The sequence below is a fragment of the Fundulus heteroclitus genome, chromosome 1, assembly GCF_011125445.2.
Source record: "Fundulus heteroclitus isolate FHET01 chromosome 1, MU-UCD_Fhet_4.1, whole genome shotgun sequence".
NCBI lineage: Eukaryota > Metazoa > Chordata > Actinopteri > Cyprinodontiformes > Fundulidae > Fundulus > Fundulus heteroclitus.
In genome coordinates, this window is record NC_046361.1 from 43,007,259 (window position 1) to 43,029,593 (window position 22,335).

Below are 22,335 nucleotides of genomic sequence, written 5' to 3' on the forward strand. Positions count from 1 at the left end.
GAGGAGAGGTGAAGTCTGTCAACAGGATTAAAAGATTATAGGCCACTCCTGTTAATCTCTGCTTCACATGCTGACTCAGAAATCTCCCCCATCCCAATCATTAACACAGACCCGACCAAAGGTCCATTAGCATGCAGGCCTGCAGCGGGGCAGGAGGACATGATCGACCAATCAGAGGCCCAGAGACTCCAATTAGACCTGCAGACTCCTGATAACTGAACAGTTCATGTAGTCTGAGCAGATCCTCAGAGATCCGGGTCATCAGCAATCAGACTTAAACCAGAGGCAGCAGGACCTTCTCCTAGTTCTCCTGAAGACGTTTCCTCACCTGTCCAGGTGTCTCTGTCGGTTCTGGAGGTTCTGATCAACCTGCAGGTGGAGCGCTGCTGGTTCTGAGCACATGGAGGTCCGTCCTCCCAGAACCAGTCCAGGTCAGAACCAGTGAGCCACCATCTCTGTCCTGGTGGTTAGAAGCTGCTGCTTGGTGTGAGTGGAGGACTTGGTCTCCTGAACCCTGATGAGATGCTGATGTAATCTCTCACAGGGTCAGAGATGCTCAGAGGCTAGAATCGTCGTCCTCCAGTGTTGAGCGGGTTTAACGCAGCAGCGCTCCACCTGCAGGTTGATCAGGATGTCGACACGTCTTCAGAAAACCTGAGAGGAAGTCCTGTTGCCTCTGATTAAAGCTGTTTGCTGCTGACTCAGATTTATTTAATTCAATTCAATTCAATTTTATTTATATAGCGCCAAATCATGAAACATGTCATCTCAAGGCACTTTACAAAGTCAAGTTCAATCATATTATACAGATTGGGTCAGATTATACAGATTGGTCAAAAATGTCCTATATAAGGAAACCAGTTGATTGCATCAAAGTCCCGACAAGCAGCATTCACTCCTGGGGAACCGTAGAGCCACAGGAAGAGTCATCTGCATTGTACATGGCTTTGCTGCAATCCCTCATACTGAGCAAGCATGAAGCGACAGTGGGAAGAAAAACCACCCATTAACGGGAAAAAAAACCTCCGGCAGAACCGGGCTCAGTATGAACGGTCATCTGCCTCGACCGACTGGGGTTACAGAAGACAGAACAGAGACACAACAAGAGAAACAAAAAAGCACAGAAGCACACATTGATCTAGTAATCTGTTCTACATTAGATGGTAGTAGCGGGTGAGCCGTCTTCTCTGGATGATGTCACAGTTAACAGTACGCCAGACCAGGTGTACCTACTATGAAGAGAAAAGAGAGAGAGCAGAAAGTTAAAGCAGAAATGACAACACATAATGCATAATTGAAGAACAGTAGAACTCAATATAGTGAGAAAATTAGATCCTGATATACTCCAGTAACCTAAGCCTATAGCAGTAAAACTAAAAAGGTAGCTGAGAGTAACATGAGTCACTAGTTATAATTTTTGTCAAAAAGAAAAGTTTTAAGCCTAGTCTTAAAAGTAGACAGGGTGTCTGCCTCACGGACCAAAACTGGGAGTTGGTTCCACAGGAGAGGAGCCTGATAGCTAAAGGATCTGCCACCCATTCTACTTTTAGAGACTCTAGGAACCACCAGCAGACCTGCAGTCTGAGAGCGAAGTGCTCTGTTAGGAACATACGGGGTAATCAGAGCTCTGATATATGATGGAGCTTGATTATTAAGGGCTTTATACGTTAGAAGGAGAATTTTAAATTCTATTCTTGATTTAACAGGAAGCCAATGAAGGGAAGCTAAAATTGGAGAAATATGATCCCTCTTGTTGATTTTCATCAGAACTCTTGCTGCTCAGTATGAGGGATTGCTGCAAAGCATTGCAAAGACTTTAAATGCATTGCTGAGCATGCATTTAAAGTCCTTTTCAGGAAGTCTGGAAGCACTGTGTGTGTCAGAGTGAAACAAGGTGTGATGAAGAGCGGCATCGTCATCTGGAAACTGAAAGAATGGCACAGATGAACATTCCTTATTGACCCGTGTCATCCTGATTGACTCTTTAACTTCAGCGCTGTGTAACAAAGCAGCAGAGCTGAGACACAGAAGCAGAGTGATTTAGCTGATTTCAGCTCTCATCATGATGAAGCTCACCCTGGAGCAGGTAGCTTGTCTGGAGTGTAAAGGCCTGGAGCTGGATGCTGATCTGCAGAGTTGTGTTTAGTGGACTCACAGGAAGCTAAAGTCAGCTCAGCTACGTCAGCATGATGCCGGCTGCAAGTGTGTTTGCTCTCTGATTCTCCCGCTGCAGGAATGTGTCTCCATGCGTGTGTTAAAGTTGTTTCAGAGCATCAGCTGCAGGTTTTCTGGTTTTCTTCCTGATTTAAATCAGAATCAGAGGAATGTGCCAGTTATGTGAACACATTCGAGGAGTTTAACTCTGGACTGCACAACGTCATGATGTGCTTTACTATAACGCAGCAACACCATTATGCAGTGGTGAAAATCAATCACAGTCTGCAGTCTAGAAAACACACATGAACTACAGAGAAGACGACAGATTGAGACGATAATAAAATGGATGCAGGAGGAAATATTATTTCCATCATCATTATTATTATGTTTGTATTTAATAAACATACATGTCCGCAGTGTGATGATGCAGGAATAAATGAGTATCATATACATCGTTATGCATGTGCGGACGGTGGATTTGTTACAGTTCTTCTAAATACAATGTGACAATATTTATGGATATGGTTATTCATCAGTGATCATCTGCTGTTTTTACCTTTCTTGAATTGCAGCCTATAAAATCCGAAAGCTTAAATCAGCTAACATATATCGGACTCAGAACAGAGAAAACGATAGACGAATTTAGAAGTGAACTTTTAAAACATAGCATATAGGACTACTGGATTACTTTACGGAGAACAAAGTTGTGTATAATAGCATCAAAAATATTGCTGTTGAATTTAACCTGTTTTTTTACAAATTGGAGCAAATATCACAAATTCTATGGATCCAGTTTTTGAGCCATTACACATGTTTTAAGATATTTAATGTTTAATAAATAACTCTCTGTCTGTTAGGTATTGTCTGATGAATATCAGCCCAAACAGCTGATATCAGGACAATAGTTGAAAGGAATGATTCGAGCTCTGGTGATCTTTTAACATCAAACTGTAAACACATAAAATAAAGGAGTGACAACGTCTCTTCAAGTTCAAGAATTTATTAACAGAAATAAATGAACATCCAGAGAACATCACTATGTAATGTTGTTTATCTGAATTAACACTATATTTTAATCAACAAATCCTCTCTACTAGGCTAGTGAAACTTAACTAAAACTACTAAGCAAAATGAAGATAAAAGAAGCTAAGGAACAATTTACACACAAAAGAAACAATAAAAATGGTTTATCCTCATCATCATCATCATCATCATCATCATCATCATCTTCAGAATAATTCAGTGAATCCTGGTTCACTGCAGATCTCAGTTAAAGTATTCAATTCAATTCAATTCAATTCAATTTTATTTATATAGCGCCAAATCATGAAACATGTCATCTCAAGGCACTTTACAAAGTCAAGTTCAATCATATTATACATATTGGGTCAGATTATACAGATTGGTCAAAAATGTCCTATATAAGGAAACCAGTTGATTGCATCAAAGTCCCGACAAGCAGCATTCACTCCTGGGGAACCGTAGAGCCACAGGGAGAGTCATCTGCATTGTCCATGGCTTTGCTGCAAAAAGCGACAGTGGGAAGAAAAACCACCCATTAACGGGAAGGAAAACCTCCGGCAGAACCGGGCTCAGTATGAACGGTCATCTGCCTCGACCGACTGGGGTTACAGAAGACAGAGCAGAGACACAACAAGAGAAACAAAAAAGCACAGAAGCACACATTGATCCAGTAATCTGTTCTACATTAGATGGCAGTAGCAGGTGAGCCGTCTTCTCTGGATGATGTCACAGTTAACAGAACGCCAGACCAGGTGTACCTACTATGAAGAGAAAAGAGAGAGAACAGAAAGTTAAAGCAGAAATGACAACACATAATGCATAATTGAAGAACAGTAGAACTCAATATAGTGAGAAAATTAGATCCTGATATACTCCAGTAACCTAAGCCTATAGCAGTAAAACTATAAAGGTAGCTGAGAGTAACATGAGTCACTAGTTATAATTTTTGTCAAAAAGAAAAGTTTTAAGCCTAGTCTTAAAAGTAGACAGGGTGTCTGCCTCACGGACCAAAACTGGGAGTTGGTTCCACAGGAGAGGAGCCTGATAGCTAAAGGATCTGCCTCCCATTCTACTTTTAGAGACTCTAGGAACCACCAGCAGACCTGCAGTCTGAGAGCGAAGTGCTCTGTTAGGAACATACGGGGTAATCAGAGCTCTGATATATGATGGAGTTTGATTATGAAGGGCTTTATACGTTAGAAGAAGAATTTTAAATTCTATTCTTGATTTAACAGGAAGCCAATGAAGGGAAGCTAAAATTGGAGAAATATGATCCCTCTTGTTGATTTTCATCAGAACTCTTGCTGCAGCATTTTGGATCAGCTGAAGGCTTTGAACTGCATTTTGTGGACTTCCTGATAGTAAAGAATTACAATAGTCCAGCCTTGAAGTAACAAATGCATGGACCAGTTTTTCAGCATCACTCCTGGACAGAATGTTTCTAATTTTGGCGATATTCCTGAGGTGAAAAAAGGAAACTCTGGAAACCTGTTTAATATGGGATTTAAATGACATGTCTTGGTCAAAAATAACACCAAGATTTTTAACTTTATTACCAGAGGACAGGTTAATGCCACCCAGATTAAGTGATTGGTTAAGAAGTTTATTTTTTGAGGACTCTGGCCCAAAGATTAAAACTTCGGTCTTGTCAGAATTTAGATGCAGGAAATTTAAAGTCATCCAGCTTTTGATGTCATCAAGACATGACTGCAGTCGAAGTAATTGATTGGATTCATCAGGATTTATGGATAAATATAGCTGAGTATCATCAGCATAACAGTGGAAATTAATCCCATGCTGTCTGATAATTGTGCCTATCGGAAGCATATATATAGTAAAGAGAATTGGTCCAAGGACTGAACCCTGTGGTACTCCACAGGTGACCCTAGAGTTTGAGGAAGATTTATTATTAACATGAACAAATTGGAATCTGTCTGACAGATAAGATTTAAACCAGCCTAATGCTTTCCCCTTAATCCTTACAGTATGTTCAAGTCTTTGTAGGAGAATATTGTGATCAACTGTATCAAACGCAGCACTGAGATCTAACAGGACAAGTATAGACACAAGTCCATTATCTGAGGCCATGAGAATATCATTAGTGACCTTCACCAGAGCTGCTTCAGTGCTATGATGAGCTCTGAAGCCTGACTGAAACTCCTCAAGTAGGTCATTACTTTGTAAATGTTCACAAAGTTGATTAGCAACTACTTTCTCAAGAATTTTAGATAAGAAAAGAAGATTAGATATAGGTCTGTAGTTTACTAACTCATCTTGATCAAGAGAAGGTTTCTTAAGTAAAGGTTTAATAACAGCTACTTTCAAAACCTGTGGTACATATCCATTTACTAAGGATAGATTAATCATGTCTAAAATAGTGCCACTGATCAAAGGGAATATGTCCTTAAACAACTTGGTTGGGATTGGGTCTAACATACAGGTAGAAGGTTTAGATGAAGCTAAAATTTTAGATAGCTCAGAAAGCTCTACTGCTTCTAAACAGTTCAAACACTGCGCAGATTCTAAAGATTCCTCCAATGCTGCCTCACTTACTGAGGACGAGGTAATCATGTTTGGGAGGATGCCAATTATTTTATTTTTAATGGCATCAATTTTATTTATGAAGAATCCCATAAAATCATTACTACTGAGAGCTAAGGGAATGGATGGATCAACAGAGCTGTGGCTCTGGGTAAGTTTGGCAACTGTACTAAAGAGAAATCTAGGATTATTTTTATTCTCTTCAATTAATGATGAAAAATATGCTGCTCTAACTCTGCGGAGGGTCTTGTTATACAACAATAGTCTGTCCCTCCAGATTAAGTAGGATTCCTCTTGGTGTGTAGAGCGCCATTTTCTCTCCAATTTCCTAACATTGTGCTTCAAGGAACGCAGCTCTGAATTAAACCAAGGAGCCAGCTTCCTGTGAATAATCACCTTCTTTTTCAAGGGAGCTACATTGTCTAATGCAGAACGCAATGAGGAAGTCACATTGTTAGCAAATGTATCGATTTGTGAATGGGAAGAAACAGCAATGCTGCCATCTACAGGGCATTTCTGCAATACTGAGGATATTAAGAAGGGGACAGACTCTTTAAGTTTTGATACAGCATTATCCGATAAAGATCTACTATAATGGAACCCTCTTTTGGGGGTGGAGAATTCAGTTAGATTAAACTCAAATGTTATTAAAAAATGATCAGACAGGACAGGGTTGTGAGAGAATACTGTTAATTCTTCACAATCAATGCCATATGTCAGAACAAGGTCTAAAGTATGGAGCCGAGAGTGCGTCGGTTCATGCACATTTTGAGCAAAACCAATTGAATCTAGGATAGTTTTAAAGGCTACACTAAGGTTATCACATTCAGTGTCAACATGGATGTTAAAATCACCCACTATAATAACCTTATCAGTATTTAACACCAAATCAGATAAGAAATCTGACAACTCATCCAAAAACTGAGTGTAAGGGCCTGGTGGACGATACAAAACAACAAACAGAAGAGGTTTTATTGCTTTGCAGTTTGGATGAGGGAAACTGAGGGTTAAATGTTCAAAACAACTGTAATTATTAGTTGGCCTGGGACTAATTAATAAATCAGACTGAAAGATAGTTGCCACTCCTCCTCCTCTTCTCCCCACAGATCTGGGAATGTGGAAATTTGAATAACTGGAGGGGGTTGACTCATTTATACTAACGTAGTCCTCTTGTAGCCAGGTTTCTGTGAGACAAAACAAATCAATCTGATTATCAGAAATCAATTCATTAACTAACAAAGTCTTTGGAGGGAGAGACCTTATATTTAATAGACCACATTTTATTATTTTATTTTTAGGTTCAAGGTGAACCATATTGATTTTTATTAGGTTTTTATGATTTGTTCCTTTTAGATCAGTTTTTGATCTGTTAAGTTTTGGCCGTGGGAAAGACACCGTCTCAATAGGGTAATTGGTGGGTAACAGTACAGAAGCTGCAGAGAGGTGTGTTAAACTACGGCTCTGCTTCCTGGTCTGGACCCTGGGTTGTCAGCATTTAGGAGGACTAATAAATCCGGCCAGATTCCTAGAAAGAAGAGCTGCACCATCCAAAGTAGGATGGATGCCGTCTCTCCGGATCAGACCAGGTTTTCCCCAGAAAGTTCTCCAGTTATCAATGTAGCCCACGTCGTTTTCAGGACACCACCTAGACAACCAGCGGTTGAATGATGACATGCGGCTAAACATGTCATCACTGGTCAGATCAGGCAGGGGACCAGAGAAAATTACAGAGTCCGACATAGTTTTAGCAAACTCACAAACCGAAGCAACACCAACTTTGGTGACCTCTGATCGGCGTACCAAAGTTCATCTTAAAGAAACTGGAATGGAGTTAAATTAGCTTAACAAATTTAGAACAACATTTGGTGTGTGTTCCACCCCATTCACAATGCAAAATCACTAACCATTAGGGGACTTGATTTTTATTAATGGGATTATTTCTCGAGGTAATAATTAGGACTCAATTTGGTAACTTAGGAATTTAGATGCTGTAGCAGACAACGGCCAGAAATGACGTGTGTTGAAGCGTGTCGTGTTGATATTAGCTTGATAAATTAATCCTTTACACAAAATACCATTAAATCAACATTAATGTTCCCTATTAATGCTGTACTAAGGCTTGTAGCACTATGGAACGATGGCGGAGCGAAACAACGTCCAGCATTAGGTTCAAACAAACCGTAGTTATGGCTGTGAGAGATTTCTGCCACGGTTCCCAGAGAAACACTCACATGATTACAGTAAAACACACACGGCCTCTACTGTGCTTTCCTCCCTCACTCTGCTGCTTTCTGTTTTAGCTGTAGAGTCAGAAAGGTCAGATCAGAAACCTCAGCTGGAGCTTTATGAATAGAAGCCATTACCAGTCCCCACATCAGTTATCTTTAAATAAGAAGCACAATTTAGAAAAAACAGTCACTCATTCACACATACATAAACTGACCAATCAGCATACAGGGGGATGGAACTTAAACTACTGCCCAATTAGGCTGAAAACACTTCAGTTTTAAATAGTTAATTTTATAATCCCACACTTGCAACAGTACTTCATTCCCATAAAAATACAAACAAATAAGATAAGATCCATACATCGCAACCACAAAAACACCAGAAGTAACAGCATTGTGACAAAAAATACTTAGTGATACTAAAAACAATAGGCAACACCAATAAAACCATTAAAAAACATTAAGAAACATAAAAAACAACACCATTAAAAACAAATATATAATTATCCATTTAAGATAATTACAAAAAATAATAAAACCATAAAAATAACTTTAGGGTCAATCACAGAAACCCATTAATGGACAGAACGTCATTCATACCAGTAGGAGCTAAACTCTTAAGGTAAAATATCCAGAACACAGAATCTCTATTTTTCCTAATAAAATGAATATCACCCCCTCTTAATTCAATTCAATTTTCAATTCAATTTTATTTATATAGCGCCAAATCATGAAACATGTCATCTCAAGGCACTTTACAAAGTCAAGTTCAATCATATTATACATATTGGGTCAGATTATACAGATTGGTCAAAAAATGTCCTATATAAGGAAACCAGTTGATTGCATCAAAGTCCCGACAAGCAGCATTCACTCCTGGGGAACCGTAGAGCCACAGGGAGAGTCATCTGCATTGTACATGGCTTTGCTGCAATCCCTCATACTGAGCAAGCATGAAGCGACAGTGGGAAGAAAAACCACCCATTAACGGGAAAAAAAACCTCCGGCAGAACCGGGCTCAGTATGAACGGTCATCTGCCTCGACCGACTGGGGTTACAGAAGACAGAGCAGAGACACAAGAGAGACAAAAAGCACAGAAGCACACATTGATCTAGTAATCTGTTCTACATTAGATGGTAGTAGCGGGTGAGCCGTCTTCTCTGGATGATGTCACAGTTAACAGAACGCCAGACCAGGTGAACCTACTATGAAGAGAAAAGAGAGAGAACAGAAAGTTAAAGCAGAAATGACAACAGTCATTTCAATGTAATACAATGCAAAACTGGAGAACAGTAGACTGAAGAACAGTAGAAATCAGTAGAGTGAGAAAATTAGACCCTGATGTCCTCCAGCAGCCTAGGCCTATCACAGCACAACTATAAAGGTAGCTGAGAGTAACATGAGCCACTCTAACTATAAGCTTTGTCAAAAAGGAAAGTTTTAACATTAGTCTTAAAAATAGATAGGGTGTCTGACTCACGGACCAAAACTGGGAGTTGGTTCCACAGGAGAGGAGCCTGATAGCTAAAGGATCTGCCTCCCATTCTACTTTTAGAGACTCTAGGAACCACCAGCAGACCTGCAGTCTGAGAGCGAAGTGCTCTGTTAGGAACATACGGGGTAATCAGAGCTCTGATATATGATGGAGCTTGATTATTAAGGGCTTTATACGTTAGAAGAAGAATTTTAAATTCTATTCTTGATTTAACAGGAAGCCAATGAAGGGAAGCTAAAATTGGAGAAATATGATCCCTCTGGTTGATTTTCATCAGAACTCTTGCTGCAGCATTTTGGATCAGCTGAAGGCTTTGAACTGCATTTTGTGGACTTCCTGATAGTAAAGAATTCTAATAGTCCAGCCTTGAAGTAACAAATGCATGGACCAGTTTTTCAGCATCACTCCTGGACAGAATGTTTCTAATTTTGGCGATATTCCGGAGGTGAAAAAAGGAAACTCTGGAAACCTGTTTAATATGGGATTTAAATGACATGTCTTGGTCGAAAACAACACCAAGATTTTTAACTTTATTACCAGAGGCCAAGTTAATGCCATCCAGATTAAGGTTTTGATTAAGAAGTTTATTTTTTGAAGACTCTGGCCCAAAGATTACAACTTCTGTCTTGTCAGAATTTAAATGCAGGAAATTTAAAGTCATCCAGCTTTTGATGTCATGTCTTATACTGGGTTTGATGGCTTTGGTGCCTATAAAAATAACAATGATGGTGAGCTGCCATGTTTTCATTAAAATGCAACAGAACTAGTTATTTCGTTCCTCTTGATGGAACTTCTGTGTTCATTGATTCATTCTTTTAAAGGACGGGATGTTTCTCTGGTGTATATTTTGTTGCATGGGCTTTGTATCATATAAATAACATTTTTGGTTTTACAGGTAATTAAACGTTTTATGTTGATGACCTTACCGCCAGTTGGGTGTTGAAATGATTTTACATTTTTAGTGTATTGACAGTTTTTCCAAGCTCCACATCTAATTTTACCCTGTAGGATAAATTTCTTAACCAGTCCTCCTTGTAACATCATTCTTTGAATTTTCTTAACATCTCTTCTCTGCTCTTATTGTATTGTTCTAGGATTTCACAAAAACGTCTGACTCCAGTGAGTTTAGCTTACAGGTAAACTTTTTTGAGGTGGATGTGATGAAAACTTTGAGCGTTAAGTGATGTATTCCATTCAGTTGGTTTGTGTAAAGAGAGCTCTACAAATGTTTGTCTCTTTTAGTGACTTTTATATCAAGAAAACAGACTTCCTCAGAGCTGTTTTCAAGGGTAAAACGTAAACCTGCAAAGTTTCCATTTAGAAATTTAACAAACTTCCAAAGTCTATGGACCTTTTCCAAGAAATAATGAATGACAGAAAAGGATTTTTCTTGGTGATCATATAAAACAAACTCTTCTAGCTGTCCAACAAATAGGCAAACAAAACTTTCTGGTTACCACTGCTGTCCCAGAAAAAAGACGTAATTCTTCTTTAAAACAAATGCAGTCAGCTTAATTAGAGAGGAGGTAGAATGGATTTTCTGGATCTGGTCTCAAGAAAAATTTCCAGTGAAGTTTGAATTCACTGGAATTTTTTCTTGAGACCAGCAGCGGTAGTGGGTGGACCTCTGGGTCTCCTGTTTGCTTCCTGTGAGGCGGTGGGCACCAGTGGGGAGTCCCAACGTTAAGGTACCATCCAACCGCAGGGAAACTGTCTCATGTGGTTCGGCTCATCTTCCTGCAAAAACTGAGGAGAACTGAGGGAAACTGCAAACGCAGGTTTCTGTTAAGGCTGGTTCCATACTCTGGTGTCTGATTCTGCAAAAGACCGACTGCAGACTTAGTCAGGCTTCCAGCTGAGCGCATCAGCACGGGTCTCTCCAGTGGAGGACTCCTCTCCACAGACACATAAATCACAGGGGACTTGGTACATAATAGTGTGTTATCCCATTAATGTGAATTTATCCCATTAATGTGAATTTATCCCATTAATGTGAATTTATCCCATTCACATTAATGGGATAAATTCTCAGAGTAGGAAGGTCAAATGTGGAGTCCCACAGGGGTGTGTTTTAGGACCGTTGCTCTTTATTTTATTAATGACATCTGTGAGTTCTCCAAAATGTTACATTTTCTGTTATGTGCTGATGACACCAGTATATATCACTCAGGTAATCATTTTATGGAAACACTGATAAGAGTAGGAGAAGAAATGATAAAAGTAAGACTTTTTTTGCTGAAGATAAGTTATCAATAAAGTGGAACAAAACTTATTATATGATTTTTGATAATCTAAAAAAGGGTGATGACATGAAACTTTCCATGGATGGAATTATAATAGATAGAGTTAAAGAAGTTAAATTACTAGGTGTTGTTTTGGATGACAAACTAAATTGGAAAGCAAAGTGTTTTATTTTATTTTATCTAAAGTAACTGTAGCTCTTTCCGTGTTATATTGCTCAATGAGTCTCCTCTACTTCAGTTATTGCACTGAATATGTTTATGCACACAGCAGTTAAAGTCCACATCCTGTAGGTGTTGTTCTTCCTCAGCTGGGTCAGGGATGAGTGGAGAACACTTTTACTGCATCGCTTTTCTCTGCATGTAGATAGATGATGGTCACGGAGAGCAAGAAGCCGTTCTAATGGGTGTAAGGAAGAGTGTTTTAAACATCTGGAGATGGTTGGGGGGACAGCTGGACTCTTTTTGGCACTACAGCTATTGCAGCAGACTTCAGTGGGAACAACAAGCAGTTGATCATAGTGATGGAAACGGCTGTTAGCGGTATGCAGCCTTCCTCTGACTCTCTGCACGGTGGATCTGACCTGCCGTTGGGTCAGAACAGCTCCTCCTCTGTCGCTGCTAGTCAAACGTGGATCCCTACGTCTCCTCGGTTGATGAAGTGGTTCAGTGTTCAGCAGGGTCCAGTCTGTGGTATCCAGCCAGAGGTTTAATCCTCTAACACAGGCTCCTGGTACTGTTTGTGGAAATGTTCCTCCATGTGCTGCTTGTGCTGGCATGTAGCATCTCTGATACCTTCTCCAGCTTCCACTGGGCTTCTTTGTAGGCCTGTAGGTTCCCTGGATTTAAATGCAGTCTGTCAGGTTCTGAATAGAGTTTTAGGTTTGCTAAAAGACTTTAACAGTTTTTGTTTTGCTCACTGTCCCTGCAGTAAACATAATATAGCAGAGGACAGTAGATGTCTGTCATTTTTGGTCTGCGTTCTCAGTGGAAACTCCCGTCTGTTTTTCTAGATATTTAGAGTTTTTGTTGTTGGTTTTGCCTGCAGCTTAGTGATCAGTGATCAGAGGATCCCAGGTTTGTGTGCATGTGCAGCGTTACAATAATATAATACCACGTCTAATACGTTCTTCCCTCTTGTTGGAAAAAATCAAATATTGATGTAGTTTGAAGAGTCCAGACTTAAGGTTGCTGCTCCTGCTGCGGTGACGTTGCTGTCTGGTTGAGCTGTTAAGTCCTGGCAGATAGCGTGATTACGCTGCTCCTTAGCTGGCCACGTGTTAGCATGTAGCGCTTCTCTCTGCCCTGATGATGGTGCAGCCTGCCAGGTCAAAAGCCCAGTCTGCTGTTGTGCAATTAATCGCTTCTTATTTAACGCCTCTGGTGTTATTTCATGTTTAATTAAATAACTCTCAGTCTAATTTGGCTTTGATATTCGTAAGTAAGTAAAATTCTATTTGTATAGCACCTTTCACAGATGAAATCACAAAGTGCTTCACAAAAAACAAAGGAAAAGCACATAAAAACATGACATCAAATTAAATTAAAGGTCTGTCTCTACAAATACATTTTTGCTGCGTTTTAAAATGGTCAACAGAATCCACATGACGATGCAGCAGCTTGAAAGGAGCGACCTCCACGGGTTTTAAACCTAGTACGTAACAAAAGATTCTGATCAGCAGACCTCAGAGCTCTGGCAGAACCCCGAGGCTTCAGCACGTCAGAAATATACTGTAATATAATATACTATACCGGACCGTGCAGCGCCCTAAAAGTTAAAACAATTTTAAACTGGAACCTAAAATTAACTGGGAGCCAATGCAGGAGTCATATGAGCTGCTCTGCCAGTCCCCAAAGCCATGCCGGTTTGTTAAAACAAGCAAAGGGACCTTCAGTCAACCTGAGACGATACATAACTTCAAGATCACATGTAGACACCGTGGTTCTGAGCTCAGCAATATTCCTGACATGATAAAAACAATTCCAAGATAATTACTTGGAATGATGATCAAGAGACACGGAACTGTCAAAAATCACACCAAGATTTCTTAGATTAGACTCAATCTAAGAGTCTAATCTAAGACTCTAATCTAAGAGTCTTAGATTAGAGTCTAATCTAAGAAATCTGCTCTGCTTTACGCGCTCCAGGGTCATCTATAAAGGCTTTCCTTGGTCAGAGCCGAGGAAGGAACTCAGGAACAACTTTGCTGGCTGAAGACGTGTTGTTCTCAGCTGGATAACTTCACTCAGTCCTGGGCAGCGTTTTCCTGCCAAAGCCAGGAGAATGATCAGAAGCAGCGTGTTTCTGCCTGTTCTGATGTCTGATTTCTCAGAAAGCAGACATGTTTGTCCGCTCCGGTCGGTAAACAGGCGTGGTTCTCCGGTGGAACCTTCTAGGGTCCATGTGAAAGAGAGCGGTGTGAATCAGGAGGACTTTTTTCTCAGGAAGCTCCTACAGTCTCATGTTCCTCATGGTGTTAGATCACAGTCTGATATTTATGTTCATCATGTTTCTGTTCAACCACACTTCTGTTATAACAGCACACCACTATACCACTATAGCTGAATGTTGGAGTCATAACATTTGCCATAACTATGAGAGTGTCAGGCTGCAGGCCTCACGGTGCTGCCAGCTTACCTGCTGCACCAACCTACCAATCCTGAAGCTCTCCCAGGAAGTCAGGTTCCCCGCTGCCTTTGGTCCTTTTCTAAAAGGAAAATGAATGCTGGGCTTCCAGATGATAATACATTCAGTTTCTAGAAATACTTGCCTGTAGATGAGTCACCAAACCTAATCAGACCACAGCTTGATCCAGCTCTGCTCCAGATCTAGAAGCAACAGAAAGAGAATGGTTTCCACAGCGTTTGCTAACTTTTATGATGAAATCATCAGATCAACAAGCCGACCGCACTGATAACTGGGAATATTTGAAAGAAAAGAAAACACTCCCGAATCCTTGGAAATCATTTTTTGAAGCTTACATATTTTCCTGATCTGGTTTAAGATCTAGTCTGTCAGTGAGACGAACTGTTCATGCTGCATGTTTAGGATCTGCAGAGAGACTTGTCTGGTTGTCTGACTGAATAAAACCTGCAGCTGTAAGTTACAGCTTTGTCCTCTGATCTCAGTCATACGTTAATAATTCTCCACCACAGTCGTACGTGTGGCACGCAGATCTGTGGAGCTGAATTAAAGCTGCTGATGTAAGGAGACCTTCTGACTGATCCTGAGTCAGCAGACCAGAGCCAGGTGAGCTAATTACACATCAGCAGACTTAATCAGCGCCGCTGTGGCAACACCTCTGTGTTTCTGCACAAGTCACTGCCCTGCAGCCTTTGAGCAAAGCCACTCGCTCCTTACCTGGCAGCAGGCAGACGGATGGTCCAACGTGCACCCATCCACAGCTCTGGTAGAGCTTTAACAAGATTTAAATAAAACTGTAGAATAATACGTTTGTATTTCAGATTGTTTGATTTCTGTTTTCTTTGTGTTTAAAGGAAGGTTCTGACTGATGAATGAGGATCAGATGGTTCTCAGATGTTTTTGCTTCAACCAGAACTCCTGATTTCTCTATGGGATGTTATCCTTAAACCCCCTGCTGCCTAAATTCATTTACCAATATAGACGTAAATTAGTTTTTTTGTTGTTGTTGTTGACCAGATATTAAATTAGTGATTGTTAATTTGATCTAATAATGTACATTTATGCATTTATTATGCACATTAGCTGAGAAAGCTATATTTGGGCATGACCAGATGGCAGCAAAGTGCTTCCTATGCGTTCCTTGCTAAGTGTTGAATATGCATCAACAGGCATTAGTGGTATCCAACCACTGTGGTGGTTTGAGGTGAGTTTGCTGCAGCAGTCTATGAAAAGTTAAATGTGACTTTAAATACTAAGCCTGAGTAAAAAAAAAAAAAGATAATTTGATGCATCCTCGTTTTTACAGAAAATAAAAGTTAATCTATTGCTTTCATTCTCTTTGACAGACAAAGACATTAGGAACCAGTTCTGCCTCACAGCAGTCTCAATGTCCTTGTACCTAATCACATGGCACACAGCGTCTGTGCTCAGACACCAGAGGCAGTCAGTGGTGTTTATCAATCAGGTTTTACTTCCCGGTTTAAAGCAGCTAATCTAAAGAACGATAACAACGATAAAACAGTGACTCAGATTGCAAAACAGATTGCAGAAGTCAACTATTAGTTCATAAATATGTGCATGAGTATGAAAAAATCCTTGATGGTACAGACAATTAGTTTTGTTTTTTCTTTCTGCCGGGCCTAAAGGTGACTGCCAGTGCTAGCATAGAATCTGGATCAGAACCAGGAGTTTGTGCTCAAACAAGGAATTTGACTTTGGTTTCAAAGGTTCACATAGTACAGACATTAGGAATAAACATATAAGTTATTGTTACAAATGGATTGCAAAAGGGATTAGTCGGTTCAAGTTCTAAATATATCAACCCAGTGCAAGTTATCCAAACTGGGATCATTATTTTACTGCAGTAAAATATTTGGCCTCCTGACCCCGTAAAGCTTCGGTAACCAATGTGCTTTTGTTCAAACGTCCAGGCTGGAAAAAGCTTTTTTAAGATTTCTGCTGGTTAAATATTCTCTGCTCACATCAGTGAGGGCGTGTCTGACTTTGGGCCACTGGGCAGATCCTGGTGACACCTTATGTGATCCTCTGCGGTTCAGTCCCATCTGGCCCTCTTCTCTCCCCCATTTCATCGCTTCCCAGAGCCGCTGTCCTGCAGCCGTCTGTTATTCTACATCAGCACACCTGAACCACATAATTAGGCTTTAACAGAACTTCAGAGCATGAGAAGGTGGTTCAGTGGTTGGAGTCAGGTGTGTTGGACTTGGGACACATCCCTGGAGGGCTGAACTCTGATACCCCTAAACGATCCAATAACAGCTGGACTTCTATTCTGAAGCTGAAGACGTTTCGCTTCCTTTAGAATAACGACTCTCTGTTGTTGGGGTGACCAGTTCCAGGTGAATCTACAGGTGAATAACGAGGCCTCACCTGCACGCCTATAAAGCTTGGAACTCCTCACTATTCCAGACATTTTGAACTAAGAAAGCTTCCTGGATGGAAGAGAAACGTCTTCAGCTTCAGAACAGAAGTCCAGTTGTTTTATCTTTTTAACTAGTTTGATGTTTTGTTTTCTGATGATTTTCTGTTGGATCAGATCCATCCATCCATGTTCTAACACGTCTATCACTTGGTGCCTATCTCCAGCATTCATTGGGCGAGAGGCGGGGTACACCCTGGACAGGTCATTGTTTGTTATTTTCTATGTTACTGAAGTATTGGATTATTTTGGGATTAACAGGTAAATTCACTTCTTGGTGTCTGGGTCTTTGTGAGGTTTTCATGATTTTCAGATCTTTGGATCTGGTACCATGTTATCAACCTTTGGCTGAATCTTGTTTTTGTGTTGAACACATGAAAAATTCAGGTGTCCATGTGTTCATGGATGACTCTGATTTAAAGCTGAATGCCAAAGAGGTGGAGCGTTCAGGTTCTGTGGGGTTAAAGCGAGGAGCCAGAACCTCTGGTTAACCTGAGCAGCTGGTGGTGATGACGAAGCTCAGCCTGTCAGTATTTAGCCCACTGACTTATCCAGATTAAGCAGTTTAGCTCTCTAACTGCAGCCCTGGGTCTGTTTTTGGCTCAGCTTTATATTTGAGCCCAACACATGGCGGTTATGTTAGGTGAAGTTTCATTTGGACCATTAATAGACCAAAAAGATCCTTGGTGGTGATGATGATTGTAGGATGATGATGACAGTGGTAATGATTAGTCATCTGGTTCTGTTTGGAGGCGCTGTTGAGCTCCTGGGACTACGGTAAGGCGTATTGCGTCACTTCCTGTTTTCTGTCGCTACGGTGTGAATTGCGGTCTGTTGTTCCAGACTCTCTCACTTTTATCTTTAATCTCTTTGCTGTAAAATCTGTTTCTAACACAAAAGCACATTTAAACATTTTCTGTTGCTGCACTTCACATTTGGGAACTCCTCGTGTTTCACACGGTTTGCTTTTCTCGGCGTGGTAAGAGGGCGCTAGCCTAGCTTTAGCCTAGCCTAGCTTTAGCCTAGCTGTAGCCTAGCCTAGCTTTAGCTCCACAATGGCTTCCTCCCCTACTCTTCCATCCGCTTCTCCGTCTCTGCCTAAGTCTCTTATCTCCTGCTCTCTGTGTCAGATGTTTAGCTATTCCTCTGCCTCCTTTAGTGATAATGGTACTTGTAATAAATGTAGTGTTTTTGTAGCTTTGGAGGCGAGGGTGTCAGAATTGAAGACCCGGCTCCATGCTATGGAAAAACCAGCTGATAGCCGCCCCTTTGCTAGCACGGAGCCACATAGAGTTACTTTATGTAGTGGTCCTCCAGAAGCACCCGAGCAGCCGGGTAAGCAGGCCGGCTGAGTGACGGTTCGTAGGAAGCATAGCTCTAGATTCCAGCCCCCAGGTCACCACCAACCCGTCTGCGTTTGTAACAAGTTTTCCCCACTCAGCGACACACCCGCTGAGAAGCCGACCCTGATTATTGGCAGCTCCATAGTCAGAAACGTGGCACTAGAGACACCAGGGACCATAGTCTCCGGAAACCTGTTTAATATGGGATTTAAATGACGAAGTAACTGATTGGATTCATCAGGATTTATGGATAAATATAGCTGAGTGTCATCAGCATAACAGTGGAAATTAATCCCATGCTGTCTGATAATTTTGCCGATCGGAAGCATATATATAGTAAAGAGAATTGGTCCAAGGACTGAACCCTGTGGTACTCCACAAATGACCCTAGAGTTTGAGGAAGATTTATTATTAACATGAACAAACTGGAATCTGTCCGACAGATAAGATTTAAACCAGCCTAATGCTTTTCCCCTAATCCCTACAGTATGTTCAAGTCTTTGTAAGAGAATATTGTGATCAACTGTATCAAATGCAGCACTGAGATCTAACAGGAGCTGATGATGATGATGATGATGATGATGATGATGATGATTGTCTGGTGATAATGATGATGATGATGATGATGATGATCTCTGTTATACTCTTCATCGTTCCATGCTGATGGCGTCTCAGAGGTCTTTTAGTTTCTCTGCTAAGAAACACCAGAAGCTTACAGCATGTGTGTTTCAGAGCTGCTGACTGCCTTGAGCCGTTGAGCTCTGTAATCCCATCAGCACCGAGTTACCGCCAAGCTAACAGCATTACATCACTCTGAGTCTCTGTATGTGTGGTGGTTTGGTGGGGGGGGGGGGTAACCTCTGGTGCCTCCTCCAGGTTACATCACATGTGCTGCTGCTGCAGTTCCTGCTGCTCATTCATCATCACCTCCGTCATGGACTGTTGCAGTGTGAGCATCCTAAACGTGGAGAGAGAGTCTGTATTATGTAACCCCCCCCCCCCCCCCCCCACACACACACACACACACACACACTGCGCTGTGTGTGAAGCTCACTAATCATGTTTTCCTGAGACCAGGAACAGACTGCAGACACGCGCCGGCTTTGGCAAATGAACCGACGTGTTTCCTTCAGGCTTGGTTTTTTTTCTATAAACACTGGAAACAAGCTGAAGCTAATTCATGTCAAACCACAGCAAATATTTATTTATTACTGCCTCTATAGTATGGAGGACCAAGTCTTCCATATCTAAAAATAAATACAGAAATAAATAAATGCTCAATAAATAAATAAGCATACAATTAATTGCCACCAAATTAATAAATGTAGGTAGAAATTAAATTATACAGTGAGACATAAATGTATATATCTCTTTTAATTAGCTTATTCTTTTATTCGCCTTTGTAATATTTACCTTATTTATTTATTGTGCGTTATAATCTTCAACTTTATTTATTAATTACTTATTTTTTTTAAGTATTTATTTATGTGCATGTTATAATATTTTTGTCTGTTTTATTCTTCCTTTATATTTTTTTACCCTATATATTTCTGTGATGCTATTTATTTCTGCCTGTCCTTTTTACATTTCTGCCTGTCGTTTTTACATTTCTGTATGCATTTCTGCCTCATTATGCAAATGAGGAGGGGCTGTGTCTTAAGGGCTCAACTTCTTCCCATTGGTTGGTTAGCATTTTACTGCGTCGGTCGAATCTACATGGCTTTTCCCATTAGAAATTAAAACCCAATAAACATGAATTGAACAAAAGTAGGAAATAAGACAAGTGAGACAGGCTCTAAAACTTTCCTCCGCAGATGAAATGTGAAGATAATTTCTTAAAGAACCAGGAGTAATCTCAGCTCCATGTTAAAGATAACAGGAGAGGTTCATGGAGACATGATGACATCACAGCTGCTGCAGGCTTGTTGTCTGAACGTCCATGATGAGAACTTCCTGTTCCACAACATCCCAAAGATGTTCTGTTGGACTGAGATCTGAGACTCTGGAGATGACTGGAGTCCAGGAACCTCTAGGAACCAGTCTGAGATGATCAGAGCTTTGGGACGTGGAGCATTGTTCTGCTGGACGGAACCATCAGAAGACGGGTCTGCTGTGACACCATGACACCTCCACCTCCACCTGAACCGGTGGTCCCAGGCAGGATCCTCCACCAAGTTCTGACCCGACCCTGCTGGTGTTGCAGCTGAGATCCAGACTCACTGGACCGGCCTGTTCTGGTCCAGTTCTGGTCCTGTTCTGGTCCAGTTCTGGTCCAGTTCTGATCCAGCTCTGGTCCAGTTCTGGTCCAGTTCTGGTCCAGTTCTGGGCCTGTTCTGGTCCAGCTCTGGTCCAGCTCTGGTCCAGTTCTGGTCCTGTTCTGGTCCAGTTCTGGTCCAGTTCTGGTCCAGTTCTGATCCAGCTCTGGTCCTGTTCTGGTCCAGTTCTGGTCTTGTTCTGGTCCTGTTCTGGTCCAGTTCTGGTCCAGTTCTGATCCTGTTCTGGTCCAGCTCTGGTCCTGTTCTGGTCCAGTTCTGGTCCAGTTCTGGTCCATTTCTGATCCAGGTCTGGTCCTGTTCTGGTCCAGTTCTGGTCCAGGTCTGGGGAGTCTGTGTGAACTGTGAGCGGTACCTGGTGTGGCCTCCTGCCGCTGCTGCGAGGTTCCACATGTTCCTTCAGAGATGATGTTCTGCAGACCTGGGCTGGAACCAGCGCTTAGCAGAACTACTGCTGCCTTTCCAGCATCCAGAACCACTCGGCCCGTTTTCCTCTGACCTCAAGTCAGCTGCTGGAGATTTCTCTGTTTCAGAGCATTTCCCGTAAACCTGAGAGATGGTTGCGAGTTAAAATCCCAGCAGATCATGAAATGCTCAGAGCAGCATCCAGGCATCGTTAGAACTTTCCCTCTTTCATCTTTCATGCTCACTGTGAACTCCAGCAAGTCCTCCTGCCCACGTCTAGATGAGTAAATGCTGCCCTGTGATTGGCTGATTCACTGCCCGTGTTAATAAGCTGAAGAACAGCCGTAGCTGATAAAATGGCCGCCTCGTTAACCTGCAAACACACAGCGACAGACATAAATGACTGCAGATGGTTCTAGATGGCAGTCATATGTAAAAACAAGAAAAAAATCCACTAAAACTTCTGGAAAAAAAACTTTTTCTTGGAGAAAGTTTTCAGATAACTGAAAATATTTTCCATGAACTAAGCTTGATTTTATCTGTATACCAAGTTTTTTGATAGTTTTTCTTTGGGAATCCACTTATCTGGGTTATAATCCAGTTTCTTTCTGTTTTTCCCTTTGGGTTCTCCATGGATTTACCTACAGAAATGGAAACTTAATTGACTGATCAGAGTCAAGAAGTGGACTATGAGCAGAAAAAGTCCTTCAGGCTTTCTGTACTATATACCATTAGTCTTAAACAAAACAGAACATATTTTCTACTAATGCATGAAACCAGTTCTACACACAGGACTGATGTATTTGTTCTCGTTTTATATTTAAATGAAATAAAGTCAATAAAGACTCATTATCTCTTTTAGCCGTCCTTTGAAATGGAAACGAAGTGTCGGACTCTGGCTGACGTGTTTTTTAGCCTCCAGTCGTCAGATTCCAGATTGTCCCTGAATGCATCATAATGCTCCACTGGTTGTCTCCTGCAGGCGTGTTCCTGATCCCGTACATGCTGATCGTGTTTGTTGGAGGAATCCCCATCTTCTTCCTGGAGATCGCGCTCGGCCAGTTCATGAAGGCTGGCAGCATCAACGTGTGGAACATCGCTCCGCTGTTCAAAGGTGCCGCTCACCGAGACGCTAACGTTTTATTTAACATGTCCTGTCTGACTGCATAGTGTTAACAATTATTGTCTTATTGCCAACGAGAGCCCAACAGATTTTACTTTCATAAGTGGAGCATTACTGCTTTTGCTCCATTTGATATATATAAAAAACACTTTATTGTTCTGGGACTATTTCAAGTTCAATGGACTCTGAAATGGAAAGGTAGAAGAGAAAGAAAGGAAGAGAGAAGGATGAGACAAAATGATGAAAGAGAGAAAAGGAGAAAGAGTAGAGGAAAGGGAGAGAGTGATATAACATCCTCTGAGTCTGCTTCTACACCTGCAGAGAGAGATATAAAGAACAGCAGAACCAGCTGATAAAGTATTAAAGGAACAAAGAACCAACGTCTGATACCATCACTGAAGAATATACAGGATTAATTAATACGA

The 22,335-nt window shown here is 41.1% G+C and overlaps 1 protein-coding gene across 1 annotated transcript in view; it reads left to right on the forward strand.

Annotated features, from left to right (window-relative positions):
• The window catches only part of slc6a8 (solute carrier family 6 member 8), a 56,152-nt gene that overhangs the window by 7,491 nt on the left and 26,326 nt on the right, over window positions 1-22,335 (forward strand). The window contains exon 2 of the mRNA XM_036143542.1: window positions 21,770-21,901. Coding sequence (XP_035999435.1) covers window positions 21,770-21,901 — 132 coding nt within the window. The remainder of the gene's footprint in view (window positions 1-21,769; window positions 21,902-22,335) is intronic.